Source organism: Periplaneta americana, chromosome 5 (assembly GCF_040183065.1).
Source record: "Periplaneta americana isolate PAMFEO1 chromosome 5, P.americana_PAMFEO1_priV1, whole genome shotgun sequence".
Taxonomy (NCBI): domain Eukaryota; kingdom Metazoa; phylum Arthropoda; class Insecta; order Blattodea; family Blattidae; genus Periplaneta; species Periplaneta americana.
This window is the reverse complement of record NC_091121.1, coordinates 92,557,491-92,577,139: the sequence shown is the minus strand read 5'-3', so window position 1 is coordinate 92,577,139 and position 19,649 is coordinate 92,557,491. Positions and strand designations below refer to the sequence as shown.

Genomic DNA, 19,649 nt, shown 5'->3' with positions numbered 1-19,649 from the left:
TAACAGATTCCATATTCAGTGTAGTATTATTTTATTATTCGACACCAGTAGGGCATACTTACCTGATTGTGGGCTAAAATAGGCTTTTATAACGACTATCAAAGTGGAATCTATTGAATGTTAGGATAAAGAATGGAAGCTGTAAATTGTACCTAAATATCAGAGGAATTACGACTCAACAACCTACGGTTTCTAAATTCAACATTTTCTTCACAATTTAAAATTCGGCTTAGTTTTACCCATATTTTACTTCCGTTTTAACACGGTTTTTATTACGAAATGCACAGGAACTGTAACTATTGTAATAAACACTATGAACAATACACATTCAGAAATATGTGTAAATATTTGTTTAAGGGAGATTCTTTTGTTTGAATAGGAGTATGTTTGTTTGATCTAAAAATATAGTAAAAGTGAGTATCAGCTAGGCATTAGAAGGTCATCTTTCATTTGTTTTTACTAAACAGGAATTTATTTAATAAACATTGTGTCAACAACAAAGTCACTGAAGTATTAATTCTAACCAATACGACGTACATTATATCACCGCAGGCATACACAAACAACGCAATTAGACCACTCGCTACAAATAGACTGAGAGCACCGTCGTTTCGGTAATAGGTTATACGGAGTGGATGGTAACCTATGCTCCAAAATTTAAGAGGTGATTCTACATATTAACTATAACAAAACTTTTATTATACTTTTCATTCGATTAAGCACCGTTAAGAAGGAAAAAAGGTAGTACTGAATTTGCCCAATGTTTGCAGCGCTTTATTGCGGTAATGGTCCGAAAGAAATGGCTGATTGCTACACAAGCAGATAGGTAAAAATAATTTGAACAGTTAATGTTTTTCTTTTTTTCTTTTCTTGCAAATTAAACTGTTAGCCATGAATTTAAACTGAATAATAGCGAAAATGGTTGAAATAAATCTTGCAACGCAGCGCACGTCACGTATTACCGACTGAGTACAGTAGAAGGGGAGGGAAAGGTAAGGAGTGCAGGCCGCGCTTGCTCAGGGTTATTGCAGTAGCCTTGATGTTGCCAAATGCTTCATAGAAACATAACGATTTCCCCTGAAACGGTGAATGCTAGAGGAAAAATGTATTTAGATTTTTTTAATCTTTCTTCATGATCTATTACCAGTTTCATTTTGGTGTAGAGGTTATCATTCACCCTGTATAGCTGAGCAATGACATCAGAGGAAAATAAAGGGCTAAATAGAAATACTGTAAATGGCATCTACATCATTCCGTGAACATTTCTTCATTCCGTCATCATCCATAGCATTTCCCCGAAGCTGTCGACACACAGAGGGGACTGGCCTAGGAACGAAGGAAGTTGCCTGAATGAAATTTGGGTACTTTGTGAACCTTAAGCCTTGGTTTTTTCTGAACCGACCCATGCGACGTGCGAAGTCCGCCTCACACAAATCCGGACTACACGAGAGATAGTGGTTTCTATGACTGCGAGGTGCGCAGACCTCGCCATCTCGCAGTTATAGAAACTGCTCACTATCTCTCGTGTAGTTCGGATTTGTGCGAGGCGGGCCTCGCACCTCGCACGTCCCATGCGTCAGTTCAGAAAAACCAAGGCTTAAGTGTAGTCAACAGGTGTGGGTTTGGGTATTCGCCTAGCTTGAGAGTTAGCGCAATAGATCTTTAAAGATTCAGTCCTGAGTTGTAGTACTTCCTCCGAAGTTCAATTCAGTTATTCAATCGAAATATGAGTAAGTGTGTGAGCTACTGTTTTAATTTATGGAATTAAATAAAGAGTTGGGATTGAATGCACGCTAGTGAACGCTAATTCATGCAAAATTATATGCCAGCTCTGCCTCGCCCCTTATCCGATTTTAGTATGACAACGTTTTTAGTTCGTATTCGAATATAGCTTATGGCATTGTTCGTTTTTAAAGAATAATAGATAAGGGTGCAAATAGCCATAGTAGTTGACGGGCCCTTTCTAAACCCCATAACTAATAATCTTCCTCGCCCCATTACAAAAGTAAAAACTGGTTCATAATAAACCGGGAACGGAAACGACAACGACAACGAGAACGGAAATAATGTTAACTACATTTATTTTAACATTATTTCCGTTCTCGTTCTCGTTTCCGTTTCCGTTTCTGGTTTATTGTGAATCAGCCTTGAATCCCTAAAGTTGTGAATGCTCACATTTAAATACATTTATTTTAACATTATTTCCGTTCTCGTTGTCGTTTCCCTTTGTGGTTTATTGTGAATCAGCCTTAAATCCCTACAGTGGAGACCCGGCGTAGCTGAGTTGGTTGAGGCGCTTGCCTGTCGATCCTGAGTTGCGCTAGGGCGTCTTTTCGGTCCCCGTTTGGGCTGATTGCCTAGTTCATTTTTTTTCCGAGGTTTTCCCCAACCATAAGGCGAATGTCAAGTAATAGCTGGCGAATCCTCGGCCTCATGTCGCCAAATACTATCTCGCTATCACCAATTCCAACGACGCTAAATAACCTAGTATTTGATACAGTGTCGTTAAATAATCAACTCAAAGAGCCAGAGGGGGCAATGTTCTGCTGGGAGAAAACGAAACAGCGCAAATTGGAAAGCCGCAGTTCTCAAGGGATCTAAGTCAGAGACTACCATTGTAGGAGTATTTATTTAAGTTTATGATTGATTCTTATTATTAATCTTAACAAACTACTGAAATTATTTCCTTCTGAATATGTTCATTCGGATTCTTATCGTATAGTACAATATTAACAAGTAGTTGTACTTCCTATTTACTGTATTTGACTTACATAGTGGAAATTACAACACTGAGCCCAATAAATGAACTTGCACAAGACAAGGGACACATATTCTTTGTTCTGGAAAGATGTTAAATTTAATATTCAACTTTCTGCAAAATCAAGCCCGGTTCCATCGACTTTGTAGTCGAAAATACTATCAGTTTAGTTAAAGAACAGAATTACGGAATCATGGCATTGGCTAATTAAAATAAAGAATGGAAATTAGTAATTATAGATCAATATCGCCATGCACTCATTTAAGACTGCAAAATGTAATCAGATAATGAAACAATCAAATTTCGAACAATTCGTGTAAATATAAAAATTCTTGGATTTATATTTATTTATCTATTTTATTTATATATTTAAATAATTAATTTAATTTCTGTATTTATTTCTGTTTATTTATTAATGTGATATAGGCCTATATATATTACTTATTTAATTACTTAAAAATGGCTTTCAGAGAACCCGGATTTCCATTGTCGCCCTTACATAAGCCCGCCATCGGGCCCTTATCTGAACAATGTTAATCCAGTCCCTAGAATTATATCCCAATTTCCTCAAATTCATTTTAATATCATCCTTCCACTTACGTCTCGGCTACCCCAAAGGTCTTTTTCCCCACAGGTCTCCCAACTAACATTCTGTACGCATTTCTGAATTCACCCATACGTGTTACATGCCCTACCCGTCTCAAACGTCTGGATTGAATGTTCCTAATTGAAGAGGTGGATTCCAAATTGACAAGTCCAAATTACAAGTTATGAGAACAATTACAAAAACTGATAAAATAAATTTGATGCCCTTAGTTTCTGCGTATGTTTTTTCAAACGGATCTAAGACAAGACTTAGGGAATATATTAAATAAACTTACACAGTTTTATATATAGACTTGAAAATGATATATATTATTTAATGTACCGAAGTACTTATGATGTTTCCGTGCAGATATTCTGCGTCATCGTACGATGAAAAAGTAGTTGAACGGAGAAAAATTCTCTCCGGCACCGGGATTTGAACCCTGGTTTTCAGCTCTCCGTTTCATTACTCTTTCATCGTTGAAAAGGATAAATTAAAACGTGAATAAAGTAAATTAAAATCTTTTAAAAAATGCTTACGACATTTCGGAATCCACCTCTTCAATTATGTTGGGTGAAAAATACAATGCGTGCGTTGTGTAACTTTCTCCATTTTCCTGTAACTTCATCCCTCTTAGCCACAAATATTTTCCTAAGTACCTTATTCTCGAACAATCTTAATCTCTGTTCGTCTCTCAAAGTGAGAGTCCAAGTTTCACAACTTTACAGTATTTATTTATTTATTTATTTATGTAAAATATATATTTTATTTATTATTTAACATATTTTCTATCTATGCTAAGATCACTGTTATAATAACCTTCCAATTGAGATTAAATTTCGACGAAAAATACGAAGTAGATTAATTTTTATCCTACTCTTTAATTTCTTTCTTGTATAACTCATAAGGGATTAAGCTAATAAAGTTGAAGATTTTTAGAGATATATATGCCATACATATTACAAAACGATGTTTTGTTTATTTTCCTCGTGTTAATAAGAAAGCAAAACATCCTGTTTTCTGTACCGTAGAAACATTGAATCCTTAGAATTCCCCTTTGTATTTCTTTATCCTGTCTTATGTGGTGTTAATTTTACAAGGTCGACTCTTCTACCTTGAATTCTTACAATTAAATTAGTAAAAATGTTTAATTACATTTCACACCACACACAACGAACACACAGGGTTTAATTACATTTCACACCATACACAAAGATTACACAGAGTTCCGTAAAGAACAATACTAGTTATGTTCTCATGCTTGTAAAGCAAGTGTACAGCTGCCATATAATTTTCAGAATAAATGTTCCTTTCATACATATGTTGAAAGTTTTGACTTCTGACCTCAAAGAACACGATTCAAGTAAAGGTAAAGGCTTTTCCTCGACAGCTGCTTCAAATGACGACGGTGTTAATTACTGGTTACATTATGACTGCTCATGCCATTCACACTCAGCATGCCTTCAGCTTCGACAGGCTGTAACGGTTTCTATTCACGTTCAGTGGGAACTTAGCTCCATGCCATTATATGGGTAGGTATGTAACTTGAAGTTAAGTTATGGTTTATCTAACGACGATCGCAACTGCCGAGGTTATATCAGCGTCGCCGGTGTGCCGGAATTTTGTCCCTCAGGAGTTCTTTACATACCAGTAAATCTACTGACATGAGCCTGTCACATTTAGGCAACACTTAAATGCCATCGATCTGAGCCGGGATCGAACCCGCAATCTCGAGCACAGAAGGCCAGCGCTTTACCGATTACGTTACCCAGACCGACAGAAACTTGAATGTTATGTACTCGGGAAGAAAGTAGAATAAAATGATCATACACCACTTTCCGAACAACTTAGACTTTGAGTAGTAAGGTATTTTTATACTGAATATTATCCAATTATAATTGCCTTAAGGGTAGAAATCACGTAAACACGGACCACATGATTTTCCGGGAAGATATTGTGTTTTAGTAACACTAGTCAATTTCTGACTTGAAATCAAATGTGAGGAACGCAAAGAACTTGCTTGTAGACGAGGGAACATTTTTTAAAAAGGCTAACTCCAACTCATATTTGCGTCGTAAATCATAAAACAAAATGTTTAATTTTCCATACCGAAGATTCAAGTTCAATTCGGGAGAGCCAAAGTAGAATCCAAGGTGGATTAAGAGGCTTTATAGGGATTGTTTTGTAGAATACTTCGTTTTACACTATGACTGTTAAGGCTGGTTCACAATAAACCGGGAACGGAAATGGAAACGAGAACGAGAACGGAAATAATGTTAAAATAAATGTATTTAAATGTGAGCATTCACAATTAACTATTGTGAATACTCGCATTTAAATAGCTATTTTAACAATATTTCCGTTCTCGTTATCGTTGTCGTTTCCGTTCTCGGCTTATTGTGAACCAGCCTTAACTCTATTTCTCATTCTAATGTCGTCGTCATCCCAATGTAACACACCTGCCATTATGCGTCGCGATAAGAGCACAGACGGCAAAGTGCTCCACACTTTGTGTTAACTAGTATGAGACAATGTAGGTTAAATAATGAAGATTCAAAGCAGCCAAAATCGATAAGACTCTTTCGCCAAATAGAATTGGAAATATCACACTGAATGAGACAGTATCACGAAAACATTGAATATTTCGGAAAGAACTTTCAATTATAGATTTATAATGGTTTAAATTATTTTTTTCTTCCCAGAATGCATTCATACTTCCTTGGAGAGTTCACCAGAACATAATGCTATAAGAATGTTCCAAAAATACAGTGGCTTTGTTCCGTTTTCATTCTTTCTTCAAAACATAGTTCTTTGTAGTGCTTAATATCGAAAGAAAGGAATGCAAACAAAATATTACATGATTTGGTTCTGTACAGAACATTTTTCAACATGTTAAAAATTATAATTTATCATTTTCAGTAATGTTATGTGCTTCCTACTGGTCTACAAAGCTTTAAGCTAGTACAGTGATCCCAAACTTCAAGAAGACGCGGCTCACTTTAGGGCGAGATATTTGTTTGCTACTCCCTGTACCGTACCGGTACTTGACCCCATTCGGAAAATACAAATTCTTGTAAAATCGAAACTAAAGATAATTTCACTCAAAACCCGTGGGAAACTACCTTGCTAATATATTATTCGAATAGGCCTACTTCAACGCTTTGAATATTAGTATGTAGATGGATTTATTGAGCAATATTATACATACAGATGTACTATATTATCAGAATTTTGTCTTAAATCCAATGAACGGGTCTTCTGACCGTACGTGCCGTGTAAAACAAGTCCTACGTGGTAGGTTTCACCCCTCCCCCCACCTATAATTAGGTCCAACAACTCTCCAGAAGAATATACAGATTAAAATGAAAATGGCACAAACAAAACATATTAGCTATATAATATTTCCTAACCGAAAACATATTAGTATGTAAAACCAAGATGTTAACATAATAAAAGCACCGGCATGGCTCAGTCGGTTAAGGCGCTTGCCTGCCAGTCTGAAGTTGAGTTCGGGCGCGGGTTCGATCCCCGCTTGGGCTGATTACCTGATTGGGTTTTTTTTTCGAAGTTTTCCCCAACCGTAAGGTGAATGTCAGGTAATCTATGGCGAATCCTCGGCTTCATCTCGCCAAATACCATCTCGATATTACCAATCTCATCAACGCTAAATAACCTAGTAGTTGATACAGCGTCGTTAAATAACCAACTAAAAAAAGAAGTGATGATAGTAGTGGTAGTTGTAGAAGTGGTGGTAGTAGTGGAAGTGGTACTAGAAATGGTGATGTTAGAAGTAGGAGTGGCAGTGGAAGTGATGATGGTAGAAGTAAAAGTAGTAGTGGTAGTGGTGGTGGTAGTAGTAGAAGTGGTGGCAGTTGTAGAAGTGGTGGTGATGACGGTGGTAGTAGAATTGGTTGTACTGGTAACAGCACAGTCTAGTATATGCAGTCACGAAGCTCAATTTGTAATAATTATGCATCCATAGATAGTTGCTAACCACTAGGATCGCTACTATCGCCTCATTACAGACAATGCGAAATAGTACCTTCACAGTCTATTGTTCCTAGTACCCTTATAAACTCAAGCTTCGTGACTGTATATACTAGACTGTGGTCTAGGCAGGAGCAATAGTAGTAGATGTAGTGGATGTGGTGATGACAGCGAATTATTAATTTAACAGTATTCTTAATAACAGAGGCAATTCAGAGTAATTTAGGTAATCATACGGTCATAGTGAAAGATAAAATGTGAATGTAATTGAAGAATAAATTGAAATACTGAGAGTAACGTTCTGCACCCGGCTTTTTCGCCAAACATATAATGGAATCTGTACAGAACCTAACCAAAATTTATTTTGGTGGAAAGTGATCAGTTGTCTAAGAGAGTATTAAAAATTAGTTTCGGCGACGATGTTGAATAATGGTAATGTTAGCGGCGACGATGACGAAGTTGGTGATGATGACGATGACACTTAAGAATAAAATGACATTCAGAGAAATAAAATAATTTAATCTGAATTCTGTTTAATTTTTATTCGCTTCGAAGTTGTACTTACGGATCTCTTTGTCCTGAGCAGAGGCGGCTGGTAACATCATGGTGGCCACTGCGGCGACGAGAGACAAGCGTAGCAAGCTGCTGGCAGTCATGTTGCTGACTGGGTGTGTAGTAACAACCTGCCACAGAACACAGATGTTATTCCCCACCCAAACCTTATCGCTCCACCCACAGCCACATAAAGAGCTTCTGTAATTGCCAATACATTGACTACGACCCTATAACCACGAGGATTTTATGTGTGAGTGGTATGCTACCACACTGGTTCAGCTTATGATGCGCACTGTAAGCCATTATTCATAAATGAGGCTATTCTGACTGTTATTAATCTTTACATCTTCACCTCTTTGGTGAAGGTAAAGAAAAATGTATCAAATTATAATCACAGATCTGATCGTCATAATTATAATAAATGATACAATTTTCACTTGACTGAATCTAATATTGGACTGGAAACAACTGAAAAAACAGTTTATTTCCATGGCAGTATCTATGTTTAATAGATTACATAAGTCTGCACACACTGTTAACTATGACACATGTTTTAAAACGCTGGATAATTAATCATCCCTTTTATAGTATTAGTGAATACTTTGAGTCCTCTGTTAATAACTTATGTTTCTAATATAATCTTATTCACTCTGTTTTGTTTCTATTATGATGCCGACCTGGATGGCTCAAGCTGTAGGGGCACGGCATTTCTTTATCGCTTGGTCCAAAAGGTTGTGGGTTCGAGTCCCGCCTTAGGCATGAGTGTTGTGTAGGTAGTAGTTTAAGAAAAAGCGGAAAAACAGAAAACAGGAAAAGAGAAACGAAAAAAAATTATGACTGTTCATAGTATTTGTATAATACTCATGACTTTAATAAAATCTAATCTAATCTAATCTAATCTAATCTAATCTAATCATCATTCCCACGACATTCTCAAAGTACTGGAGAAAAACTAAATCTAAATATATTAGAAAAGATCATTTATATACAGATCGAGTATCTTAGACTCGTATAGAGGAAATTTCTCTCTCACATAAAAAGTAAATGTGGCCCTTGTCTTTAGAAATGTCTTTATCCCATACTGACCGCATGATCAGATGACTTGATATTTATCAATATTGATTCAAACCTCGCAAGAACGAAAACAGAAAAAGAAAGAAAAAAAAAAAAGAATCTGAAGTCTGACTTCTTGGAGTCTGATGTTTGTCTTAATAATAGATACAGAAGTAATGTAATTTCCAGTGAGTCATTGTTTCTTATTATCATTTTTATGTAAAATTAGGCTATAGCTTTAAGACAACCACGAAAATCTCAGTAATATAAGTTACATCATTTATTGCCAAGATCCGAGCAAGGAATGCGAGTTTTTTCCCCTACTCTTACAACCAACCCCAACCTGGAACCGACCGGCCAATAACTAAGCCTTGTTTGTTCCAGCCGACCAATGACATCATCCTCATCGACTTGCTTCTTTAGAGGAGCTGAATTACTAGTTGACCATCTCCTCTCACCCCGAAAGAACCATACCCCCGTCGCAGGTATCCTCTCGTGAAATTTGGACAGTATATTAGCACTGAGTTAACTGTCAGAGTGCTCTGTGTGGCATGCAGATCTGACCGTAATTCTATTACTTAGCAACCGTTTTTCTGCTATTATCTCCACTGGACTATACCGGCCTTGAAGACGTGTTTGAATTTAAATTCGTCTGGCGGTCACGGCCCCATAATATAGGAATGGCGAAATAAAGTCACTTGAGTGGAACGGCACGCAACAGAAATAATCTATTACGTAATAATGGCCATAAAACTAGTCCAAAATTCATAATAGGTAATTCTTTTTCTTTTTCTTAGGCTCATTTCTACACTTATTAGCTTATTACAGCTTGGTCTTCATTGTCTTTAAGCCAATTCAATATTTTAACACTACGTAGACTTGCCGAAAGGTTCTCAAGATATGGTTTCTGCACGATAGCAGACGTCTGTATTGACTAACACGAGACAACATAATGACAACGGACAAAAATCCGTGTTCTAATTTATATTTAAGACATGATCTGGGTTTTTACGATGTCGAATTTACTTCATAATGGGTTCGTACACTTACAATGTTTTTATGGAGTTTTCAGGTCGATCTGAATACACTTACCGTATTGAAATCTTCATGAAAACTGGGATTTAAATCGATCTGAGTCTCAAGGTCGATACATCTAAAAAGTGGGATCGGATCGTATACAATTCGAATTGAGTTCCATGAAAACGGATATCGTATTCAGTGCGATCTCAATAAGCTAAGAGCGTCATCGATCGTCATTTGTTTGATGTGTCAGCTGTTTTACCAACAGCCAGGGCAATATGTATGTTGAAAAAGAGTGTTGTAAAACATAATATTTCGTGTTTTCCTAAAAGTCAATATTACCATTATTGATTAACAGCCAGAATATTAAATTTTCTTGCGCCTCATTTGGAAAACGCAACATTGTTTATAGCTAATGCCTACAGAGTGACCAACACGCTAATATGTCGATGACATGTTAACCAACATAAGTATTTTCGAAACTAAAACTTCCGTACTCAGATCGTTTTCAATACATAACGAAAATTCCATGAAAACAGGGATCGTATTCAATACGGAAAATATATTCAGATCGATTTGAATACTCCATGAAAACGTAGTAACTATCTTTCTGAATCCTGAGGATATAGTGTACTATGTCATAGGCTTACTTCATACATGATTATGATATGAAATGTATGTGCAGATACTCTATGTATATTATAATATACCTGCATTTGTGTCCTAACTGTAACCTGTAGAATTTTTCAGCATTTTTCCTTATGCCAGTGACTTTTTTTCAAGTGTAGAATTATATTGAACTTCAAAAAAAAAAAAAAAACAAAACAAAACAAAAAAAAAAAACAAAAAAAAACAAAAAAAAAAAACAAATGTCTCAGGACGCTAACCATTGTAATTTTTGTTCAACGTATTTTTAGCTACAGAGATTGTTCAGGTACGACGAGATAATGTTATTGTGATAATGAAACGATGCCGCATTGAGTTTAGCGGAGAAAATTAATTTTACTCTATTAAAAATTGCTCTCGGTTATTTTCATCACCAAAAATCTCAAAGTAATTTCAATGTATGAAATTACAATTCCCTTTGTTCAGAAGCAATCCAATTTCACAAATTCAAATAGGGTTAAGATTGGAGAAATCTTGATTTCGTTTCCTGTGAATTGCGTAATTTTTTTAAGTAGTGTAATTTTACGGAAATATAAAAATTGAAAATTTATCCTTCGAAAAGGTGGTAAAATTCAAATACTTTGGAGCAACAGTAACAGATATAAATGATACCTAAGAATAAATTAAACCCAGAATAAATATGGGAAATATCTGCTATTATTCACTTGAGAAGCTTTTGTTTTCTAATCTGTTAAAAAAAACTGAAAGTTATACTTTATAAAACAGTTATATTACCGTTGTTCTGTACGGTTCTGAAACTTGGACTCTCACTTCGAGAGAGGAACAGGGTGTTTGAGAATAAGGTGCTTAGGAAATTATTTGGGTGACGTTACAGGAGAATTAAGAAAGTTACACAACGCAGAGCTGCACGAATTATATTCTTCACCAAACATAATCAAGAACATTAAATCCAGACTTTGAGATGGGCAGAGCATGTAGCAGGTATGGGCGAAACCAGAAATGCATATAGAGTGTTAGTTGGAAGGCCGAAACATGAATGGGAGGATAATATTAAAATGGATTTGAGGGAATTTGAATACAATTCCAGGGACTGGATTAATCTTGCTCAGGATAGTGACGGTCAAGTGCTGGCCATTGCACAAAAAATATATAATAATAATAATAAATAAGAAAATTAATGGACAGTGACACTATTTCATTCATTCCCGGTATAGGAGCTTCATGTTTTCTTAGTGGAAATTTTAAATTTTTATGCACATTTTCCGGAGTAGTTAAGACGCTCAGCGCACGAATGGTCCAATCCACAAAATTGTATTTTCACTTTACCTATTTGTAACAGTGGACGAAATGTGATACACAAACGAAAATTGCACTGAAATCTCAGGAAAAAACTGAGGAGGATGATTAGGCTGATTTACACTTTGAAGGGAACAATATGAAGAGCTTTTTAAAGCAATACATTCAATATGAAAATTCTTAGGGCTGGGCCATTTGTGCGCTGAGCTCCTCAATTGATTAGTATATTGACGTTAAAACTGCGTACAGCATATAGGAAATTGTATGGACACTGTGCGTCGGTACTTTTGATGCGTGCCTTATTTCATTGTCCTTCAAACCAGCTCTATCTGCATCAGTGGGAGGTTCTGCCTTTTTCCCTAGAGTTGGCGCTGATATTGCACCAGCAGTCGACAGCAAAAATACTTTTCAGCAGACTTGCCAGCGACCCAGAATGACTGTTCCATCTTCGCGAGTGCCCGATTACAGTGGCCTCTAATGTTCGAAACTGAAATTATACGCTAACGGTGCGCATGCGCAGACAGGGAAATTCGCAGTGCCCATTCTTTATAATTCCTATTCGCTGGTTAAACCTTCTGGCCATTTACTTAAACTATTCGTACAAGTTTTTTAAATGAAAATTAGAAGAGTGGTGTGGAAGGTTTAATTATTACTGTAATTCTGAAAACTTAGTTATCTCTGAGCGTCTATAATCAGCTTACTGTCCCCAACTCTCCATTAAACAGTACTGCACGTTATATGAGGCAAGAGCGGCAGTCCCTGGTATAGATTTTGAGTATTGAAAGTGTTGCTAATTTAGGAGAAACATTATTTACATATTTAGTTGGCGCGGTAAGAACAACGTGTTTGATATCAGGGATAATGAAAATGGGAAAAAAACGTCAGGAAATCTATTAATTTCCTTTCTCTGCACTTTCTATCCAGAGAATGTAGAAATCAGATGTTCTTAGGTCAAGTCCGAACATAATACCAAAAAATAGGTATAATTATTTCTTATACTAAACATTCTTTTTCTAATATTTCGTGGGTTATTGTAGCTGGATAAAGAGTAATTTTCCACAAATATTTTTTTTTTTAATTTTTGTTTGTTTACGACATGTCTGGTATTGCAACGTGATTTCACAAAGATTTCTTATGTAATACACAGATAAATTATTTTACAGAATTATCCCTTGCATTGCTTAATTTAATTTATGTGCACGACCTTGGTCTCGTTATTGGTGGATAAAGACAGCTCAATGTCGCTATTAGTGTAGCTCTTTACCGGCTCAAAGTACCCGGAACCGACATTATTTTACGAAACTTGGAAGAAATCATCAAATTCAACGATACAGGGAAATTTTAGAGCATCAAAGATGTGTTCGAATACATTAATTAAAGTTTCCTTTCTATGTATTTGCTAATATCTTAGATGAACAAATAGCTATTGTTATTACTATTCTTATTATTATTCTTTAAGTCATTGTGATTTTTTCACAATATTTACTAGCAATAACCACGTACATTTAGCGAAATTCTTTGTGCATGAAGCTAGAATGAGGAAAGCACACTCCTAGGACAACTCATAATACTTATAACTAGAAGTTCAGTCTCTATGGAAAAGAGACAAATGTTCTCTCTTGTGTAGCGAAACCAAATTTCTTTTTTAACCATAATGGACAAACATGTCATTGGAAATATTATAGGTCATCTGTTTATGCAACAATTGAAGGGTTCAGAGCCATAGTGGTCCGAGCGCCATTTATTAAAAAGAGAGAAAGCAAGGGTTGAAGTTAAGTGAATACCAGAATTTAATGAAGATTCACATATAATTTAGTTTTAATGTGTATACTTTATATTACTTGCTATATGTTTCCATTGAATTATGATAATAACTTCATTTTAACTCTTATTTTCTACGGTTTTAGTAAATGGCGCTTGGCCCACTATGGTTCTGAACCCTTCAATTTCTAGCGTGCTTTGGAATATATATTACGCGGAAGAAAATATTTATTTTGTTTGAATATATTTGGTTAGGAGAGATGTCAAAAATACTATTAGACATAATCTTATATTTCAGAGATTATTGCTAATCTTTTATTACATCTCATTCCATATGTTTTTTCAAAACTTTATTACATTGAATTGTAGAAGGCAATAAAATAGGTACTGTTATAGACGTAATCACTGTACGCAATATTTAAAAAAGCAAGGAGCTTGATTTATGTTTCTTGGAACAGGTATTACAAATATAATTTTGTACCTTTATCTATTAGGAGAATAAAACTAATTTTCAAACAATACTAAAACTATAAAAATTTCATTACATGATGCTCTGGATTTTATATTGTAATTTTCATTCATAAATAAAGATTGCAAATTACGTCATATTATATATTCATTAATATCCAGTAAGATTTATTTAAACTACTACTGAAGTTGACTAATTCTAGACACAGTTGTGAAGATTTATCTTCATATCATAACGGCACATTAGATAAAATAAATTATTTTATTACACCTTATTAGCGTCGTAATCTTCAATTCAAAATTACATTTTTTTTTCAGTTTACTTTAACCATTTCGCTTGAATATTCAACTAGAATCTACCCATGGCACAATTAATTTTATTATGAAAAGCAAAATGTAATGTTAACAAACAGTCTAAATACCGGCACTAACTAAAATGTTGTATTTTATTAACAATATTAGGACAGTATATTTTTTAATGCAAACAGTTATGTCAGTTGTTATATTGAATGATCATTTTTTCGATCCTACACACAAAATTTGCACTCTTTCTACGTGTATAAATTTTTCGACATCCCATACATACATGCACAGAGAACTGAGTTGAAATATATCGCCATAGTAGACTATAGGTTTTATAATAATAAATTTTTAGTACACAATACGAGTTTGTGTTTCTGTTAACTTTGTTTGTGGTTTTGTTAATTAGTATTTTTCGAGTGAGTGTCTAATTATCATTATACATATTTCACAAAAATACAAAACTTAAGACGAATTTTGTAAACGATTAATAACTTTCCCAATATCAATTTTAATATATAATTAATGTAAAAACTGTTTATATATATATATATATATATATATATATATATATATATATATTGTAGATGATAATGCTTAAAAATGAGTTTAAGATATCACTAATTATATGTGTATTTTTTTTCAATAATTTCTAATGAAACTACTTATAAAAATTCAAATATTTGTATTGTATGGGCAGCGATAAATGACAAAATCCTTCATCTACTGGTAAATGAAATCACTTTCTTAGACAGACGTATGAAGTTTGAAAAGATTTCTTATTATTGATGAAATAATCGTGTGAGGGCTTTCAAAAATGTTTTGGTACGAGTAATAAATAAAGAGAGCTTCTTTCTTCAGTTTGTAAACAAAAACTTTTCTAAATCCTTTAAATCGTGAATTTTAACTTAAGTGAATGTAATTTTTATTTATTACAAACAACTATTTTCAATTCATTTTTTTGATTCTCTGATAAAACTCGAAATACTTATTTACTTTATTTAGAAGTACCGAGCATTTACTCTGATTGTATAGAATATTTGTCTTCCTTACCAAGGTGTGAGCTTAGTCCTTCCCTCGTTCGACGATTGTGACTAGGGATGGTAGCGTTCCCTTGCTTATATATTGCCCGGAGTAACCTCCAAATTGATTCAACGCTTCTCGGAACAGACGAAGATAGAGATACATTATAAAACAGAATAGCAACCGCGGAGAACACCTTGACCTTCCCTCGTCCTCCTACTTCCTCTACTATGGCGATAACGCTGAACAAATCATTTATAGTAATTTACGAATTCACGTTAAAATTATATCTTGTACCTTATACTTTTATTGACATTGCGTTGAAAATCGTTAATTGATGATTTCAAATGTTAATCAGTTAATATATGTCTTTATTTCTTTGTATGAGGCAGATCACAATTTACTGAAATTGCTGAGCATACCTGTATTTCTCACAACTTCCAAAGATATGATCACTAAAATCCAATATTATAATTTATGGTATATCTGCAAACTTATTAAATACTGTTGTCTAACATATAAAGTCGATGTATTATACAATAAGAGGATCGCACATAACTGTGTGTATTTTATTTGTAATAGTACTATAATGTATTTATACTGCACATGTACAGTATATATGTACCTCATAATTAGTAAGCGAGCAACAATCAATTGTTCTGAACAAATACATTGAATAGAGGAACACATTACCAAAATAAGCTGTAGATATCTATAGCGGGTCATTTTTTAAATTTAATGCTTTATATCTAAAATTCCTGCTTCATTTGTTAAATTTTCAACCACACATGATTTTATGACAGCACAATATTGCTTTTTATTAATTCGAAAACATTAGAAACTGTTTATGTTAGAAATTAATACTTTGAAAACAGGTAAAATACAACATGACATGAACTGAAATTTGTCGTCTTTTTATGCAGATACTTACAAAAAATTATATACCTAAATATATGAAACATTTTTACAACATAAGCACTTTTATGGAGTAACCAATAAAATTTATTTTTCCTGCTAATTATGCGTTTCTACATTTTAAGGCTAGACATTTCTCTATTTCGGCATTCTATTTTGTCTGTGTGATCGAAATACAAATATCTTACATCTCTATTATAAATGCATGCAATTTCTCTGCGTATTTTATCATACGTATTTATAACACATTTAATTATTCATTAGTTACGTCTTCATCTCTTCTAATTGACATACTGATTTCCGAAACATAAGTAAATTTTTCTTTACTTTTTCTTTTATTTATATTCAGGTGAAATAAACCATGAGATGACGGATTAAATACAGGATTTCCATAAAATAAGTAGCTATTTTCATGAAAACGATATAGTTCATGATATTTGTATTCATAAGACGATTGTACGATACACGGATGATATGTCCACTTATTTATGTCCACAGACAAAATGTCCCTTTTTATGTGCACAGTCCAAATGTCCAGTTTCTTCTGTCCTTTACATTAAAATCCATTAATTTATAGAGCAGTTATTTAAAGTCAACTACATTACAAGTCCATTTGTAGTTGTATCCATAGATGGCTTATCCATAATTTAAAAGATCTACAAATCTGAAGTAATAACCAATTTAAAAAATCATCAGTCTGCTTTTGTTATAATGGAAATAATATAGTCAATCAGATGTACATTATTTTACAATTTTAATATTACGTAGTAACTATAATAATTGTAACATACATACGTTTATTCAATTATAAAAAATACCATTAATTTGCTTCATTATCGTTTTCATCATAAGGAAGTTCTTCTGCATACAGTTTAAACCGATTACTAATGCCTCTAAGATATCTATCAACGTCACCGTTTTCTCTATGTACAAGGTAATTTCGCACCATTTCCTCAATGCGTCTTGAATTTAAAACATAGGACTTCTTTATGGGATGACCTATTGCATAATGATCTGCCATTAATTGATTTATTAATAACTGATTGTCATTTTGGTCCTTCTGCAAGTTTTCGATGAACTTCCATATGTTAGCATGGTGAGTTACTATACATTTTTAAAATTTGGAGTGCCATCCTTCTATTGTATTAATTGTCCTCTGAGTCCCATTCAAGACTAGGTTATAAACATTCCAGACATGCGGAGAAAAGCGAGGCGGCATCTCTCGTCTTCTACCTCTGGCAGATATCCCTCTTACGAAGGTCCTTTCTATGTAAAATGATAAATCTAATTCTGATTCCTCTACACCATCACATCTAGTGATGTAAGATGTATTATGGACATTATAATTAATTGACAGTAAAAGTCATTGTATATTATAATATGAACAAAATTTATTGTGGACATATTTGTTTGTGGTTTACATGTTTACATACTTACCCATTAGAGTTCTACGAAATGTTTATTTGACCATTATTCAGTCTATCATTCAATATGGTATAATTGTTTGGGGTGTAAGTACAAAAATTAATCTTAGTCCGTTAAATTTACTACAAAAACGAATAATTAAAATTTGTTTGAAGAAACGTTTCGATTACCCAACTAAATTAATTTATTCTGAATTGAATGTATTTAATATTGAACAAATTTATAAGTATAAGCTGTTAAAATTTTATCATAAAAATCGTAATAAGTTTATATTACAGAAACATAATTATGACACAAGAGAAATATTAATTCAACATTAGTAGAACCTAAATGTCTCACATCTGCTGGTCTAAAGCATAGCATTAATTTTGGCCCTCGGTTGTACAATGCTTTAGCTAAAGTATACTCGGAACTTCTAACATGTAACCCACTAACATATAACAAGAAAATTAGAAACGTGTTAATATCTTCAATTTGATTAAATAAATTTATAGCCTATGTGTATGAATTAATCAACCTATGTTATATTTGTAGTCTATAATTTTGAAATATATAATATATAAACTGTCCTACTTTTCACGTGCGATATTATTCTCTCTAGTGTTAATATTATATAATTCTATTGCCGCTGAAATTTAAATTTTAGTTCCTATTCATTTTATTTATTTATTTTATATATTTCTCTTATATTAATATTGTACTATATAATTTCTGTAACTGTAATTTTAATTTTATTTCCTGTTTTATTTTATTTTATATTCTCTTATAGGCCTATTAATATTATATCTGAACTGCGACCGAATACGAGTGCTGCTCATTCGGTCTCAAATTTTGTTAATGCTATTGTATCTCCTTTTTTATATTGATTGTATTATTTTATTTCTATTTCTCTTGTTTGTAATTATATTATTTATTCTGTATATTTAAATTTAAATAAATAAATAAACGAGGGGAAAAAAACATGTCTATGGACATTATGTTCAATAGACAAAACGCTTGTGGACATAACGTGATTATGGACATTTTTTTCTTTGGACTTGATGAAAAATGGACTTAACTGTAGTGGACCAATCATCCTGGAACCGATTGTACACTACAAACTCACTCATACATATTCATTGGTTCCTTTCGGCACGTCGTTCATTGATGTTCCTGCACAATGCCCATTGGACACGGCTTCACGGAATGCATTTTGCAGAAACTGTGGTTTGATAGTGACACTACATCACGAATTCTTTATTTCAGTTCATCAACGTTAGACACCTTTCTTGTGTAGACCTAGGACTTAACAAATCCCCATACAAAAAAGTCTAATGGGGTAAGTCTGGGGATCTTGCTGCCCATGGTCTACGGCCGCTTCGTCCTATCCACCGGTGGGAAACACTTCATTCAAGTAGTCCCTAACAATTGTCGCATACTGGCAAGGGGCCCCGTCTTGTTGGTAAACAATAGTGTCTACGATACCATCTTGTTCCAATTGTGGCTGCAGAAACTCTGTCCGCATATCCAAGTAACAGGCACCAGTGATGGTCTTCTCTCTGAAAAATAAGGTCCATAGATCTTTGTCTGCGTGATTCCCAACCATACATGGTCTTTGGACTGTCTCTGATATGTTCAATTAAATCAGTTGGAGGTTTGTCGGCCCATGTCCAGATGAGAATTGTGCAGGGACGTCAACGGACGACATGTCGAAAGGAACCAATGAGTGTGTATGAGTGAGTTTGTAATGTACAATCGTCTTATGAATACAAATATCATGAACTACATCGTTTTCATGAAAATACTTATTTTATGGACACTCTATATTTTATTATAATCATCATATTCTTTACGGATTTGGTCTTTGGCCTGTTCCATCTTGAGTGGAATTCATCT

The 19,649-nt window shown here is 34.0% G+C and overlaps 1 protein-coding gene across 1 annotated transcript in view; it reads right to left on the bottom strand.

Moving 5' to 3' along the window:
• Window positions 1-15,575, bottom strand: part of LOC138699994 (protein takeout-like) — a 36,901-nt gene extending 21,326 nt beyond the window's left edge. Inside the window, exons 1-2 of the mRNA XM_069826259.1 lie at window positions 15,465-15,575; window positions 7,897-8,014 (exon numbers count right to left, since the gene is read on the bottom strand). Coding sequence (XP_069682360.1) covers window positions 7,897-7,987 — 91 coding nt within the window. The 5' untranslated portion in view covers window positions 7,988-8,014; window positions 15,465-15,575. The remainder of the gene's footprint in view (window positions 1-7,896; window positions 8,015-15,464) is intronic.
• Between the last annotated feature and the right edge of the window lie 4,074 nt (window positions 15,576-19,649).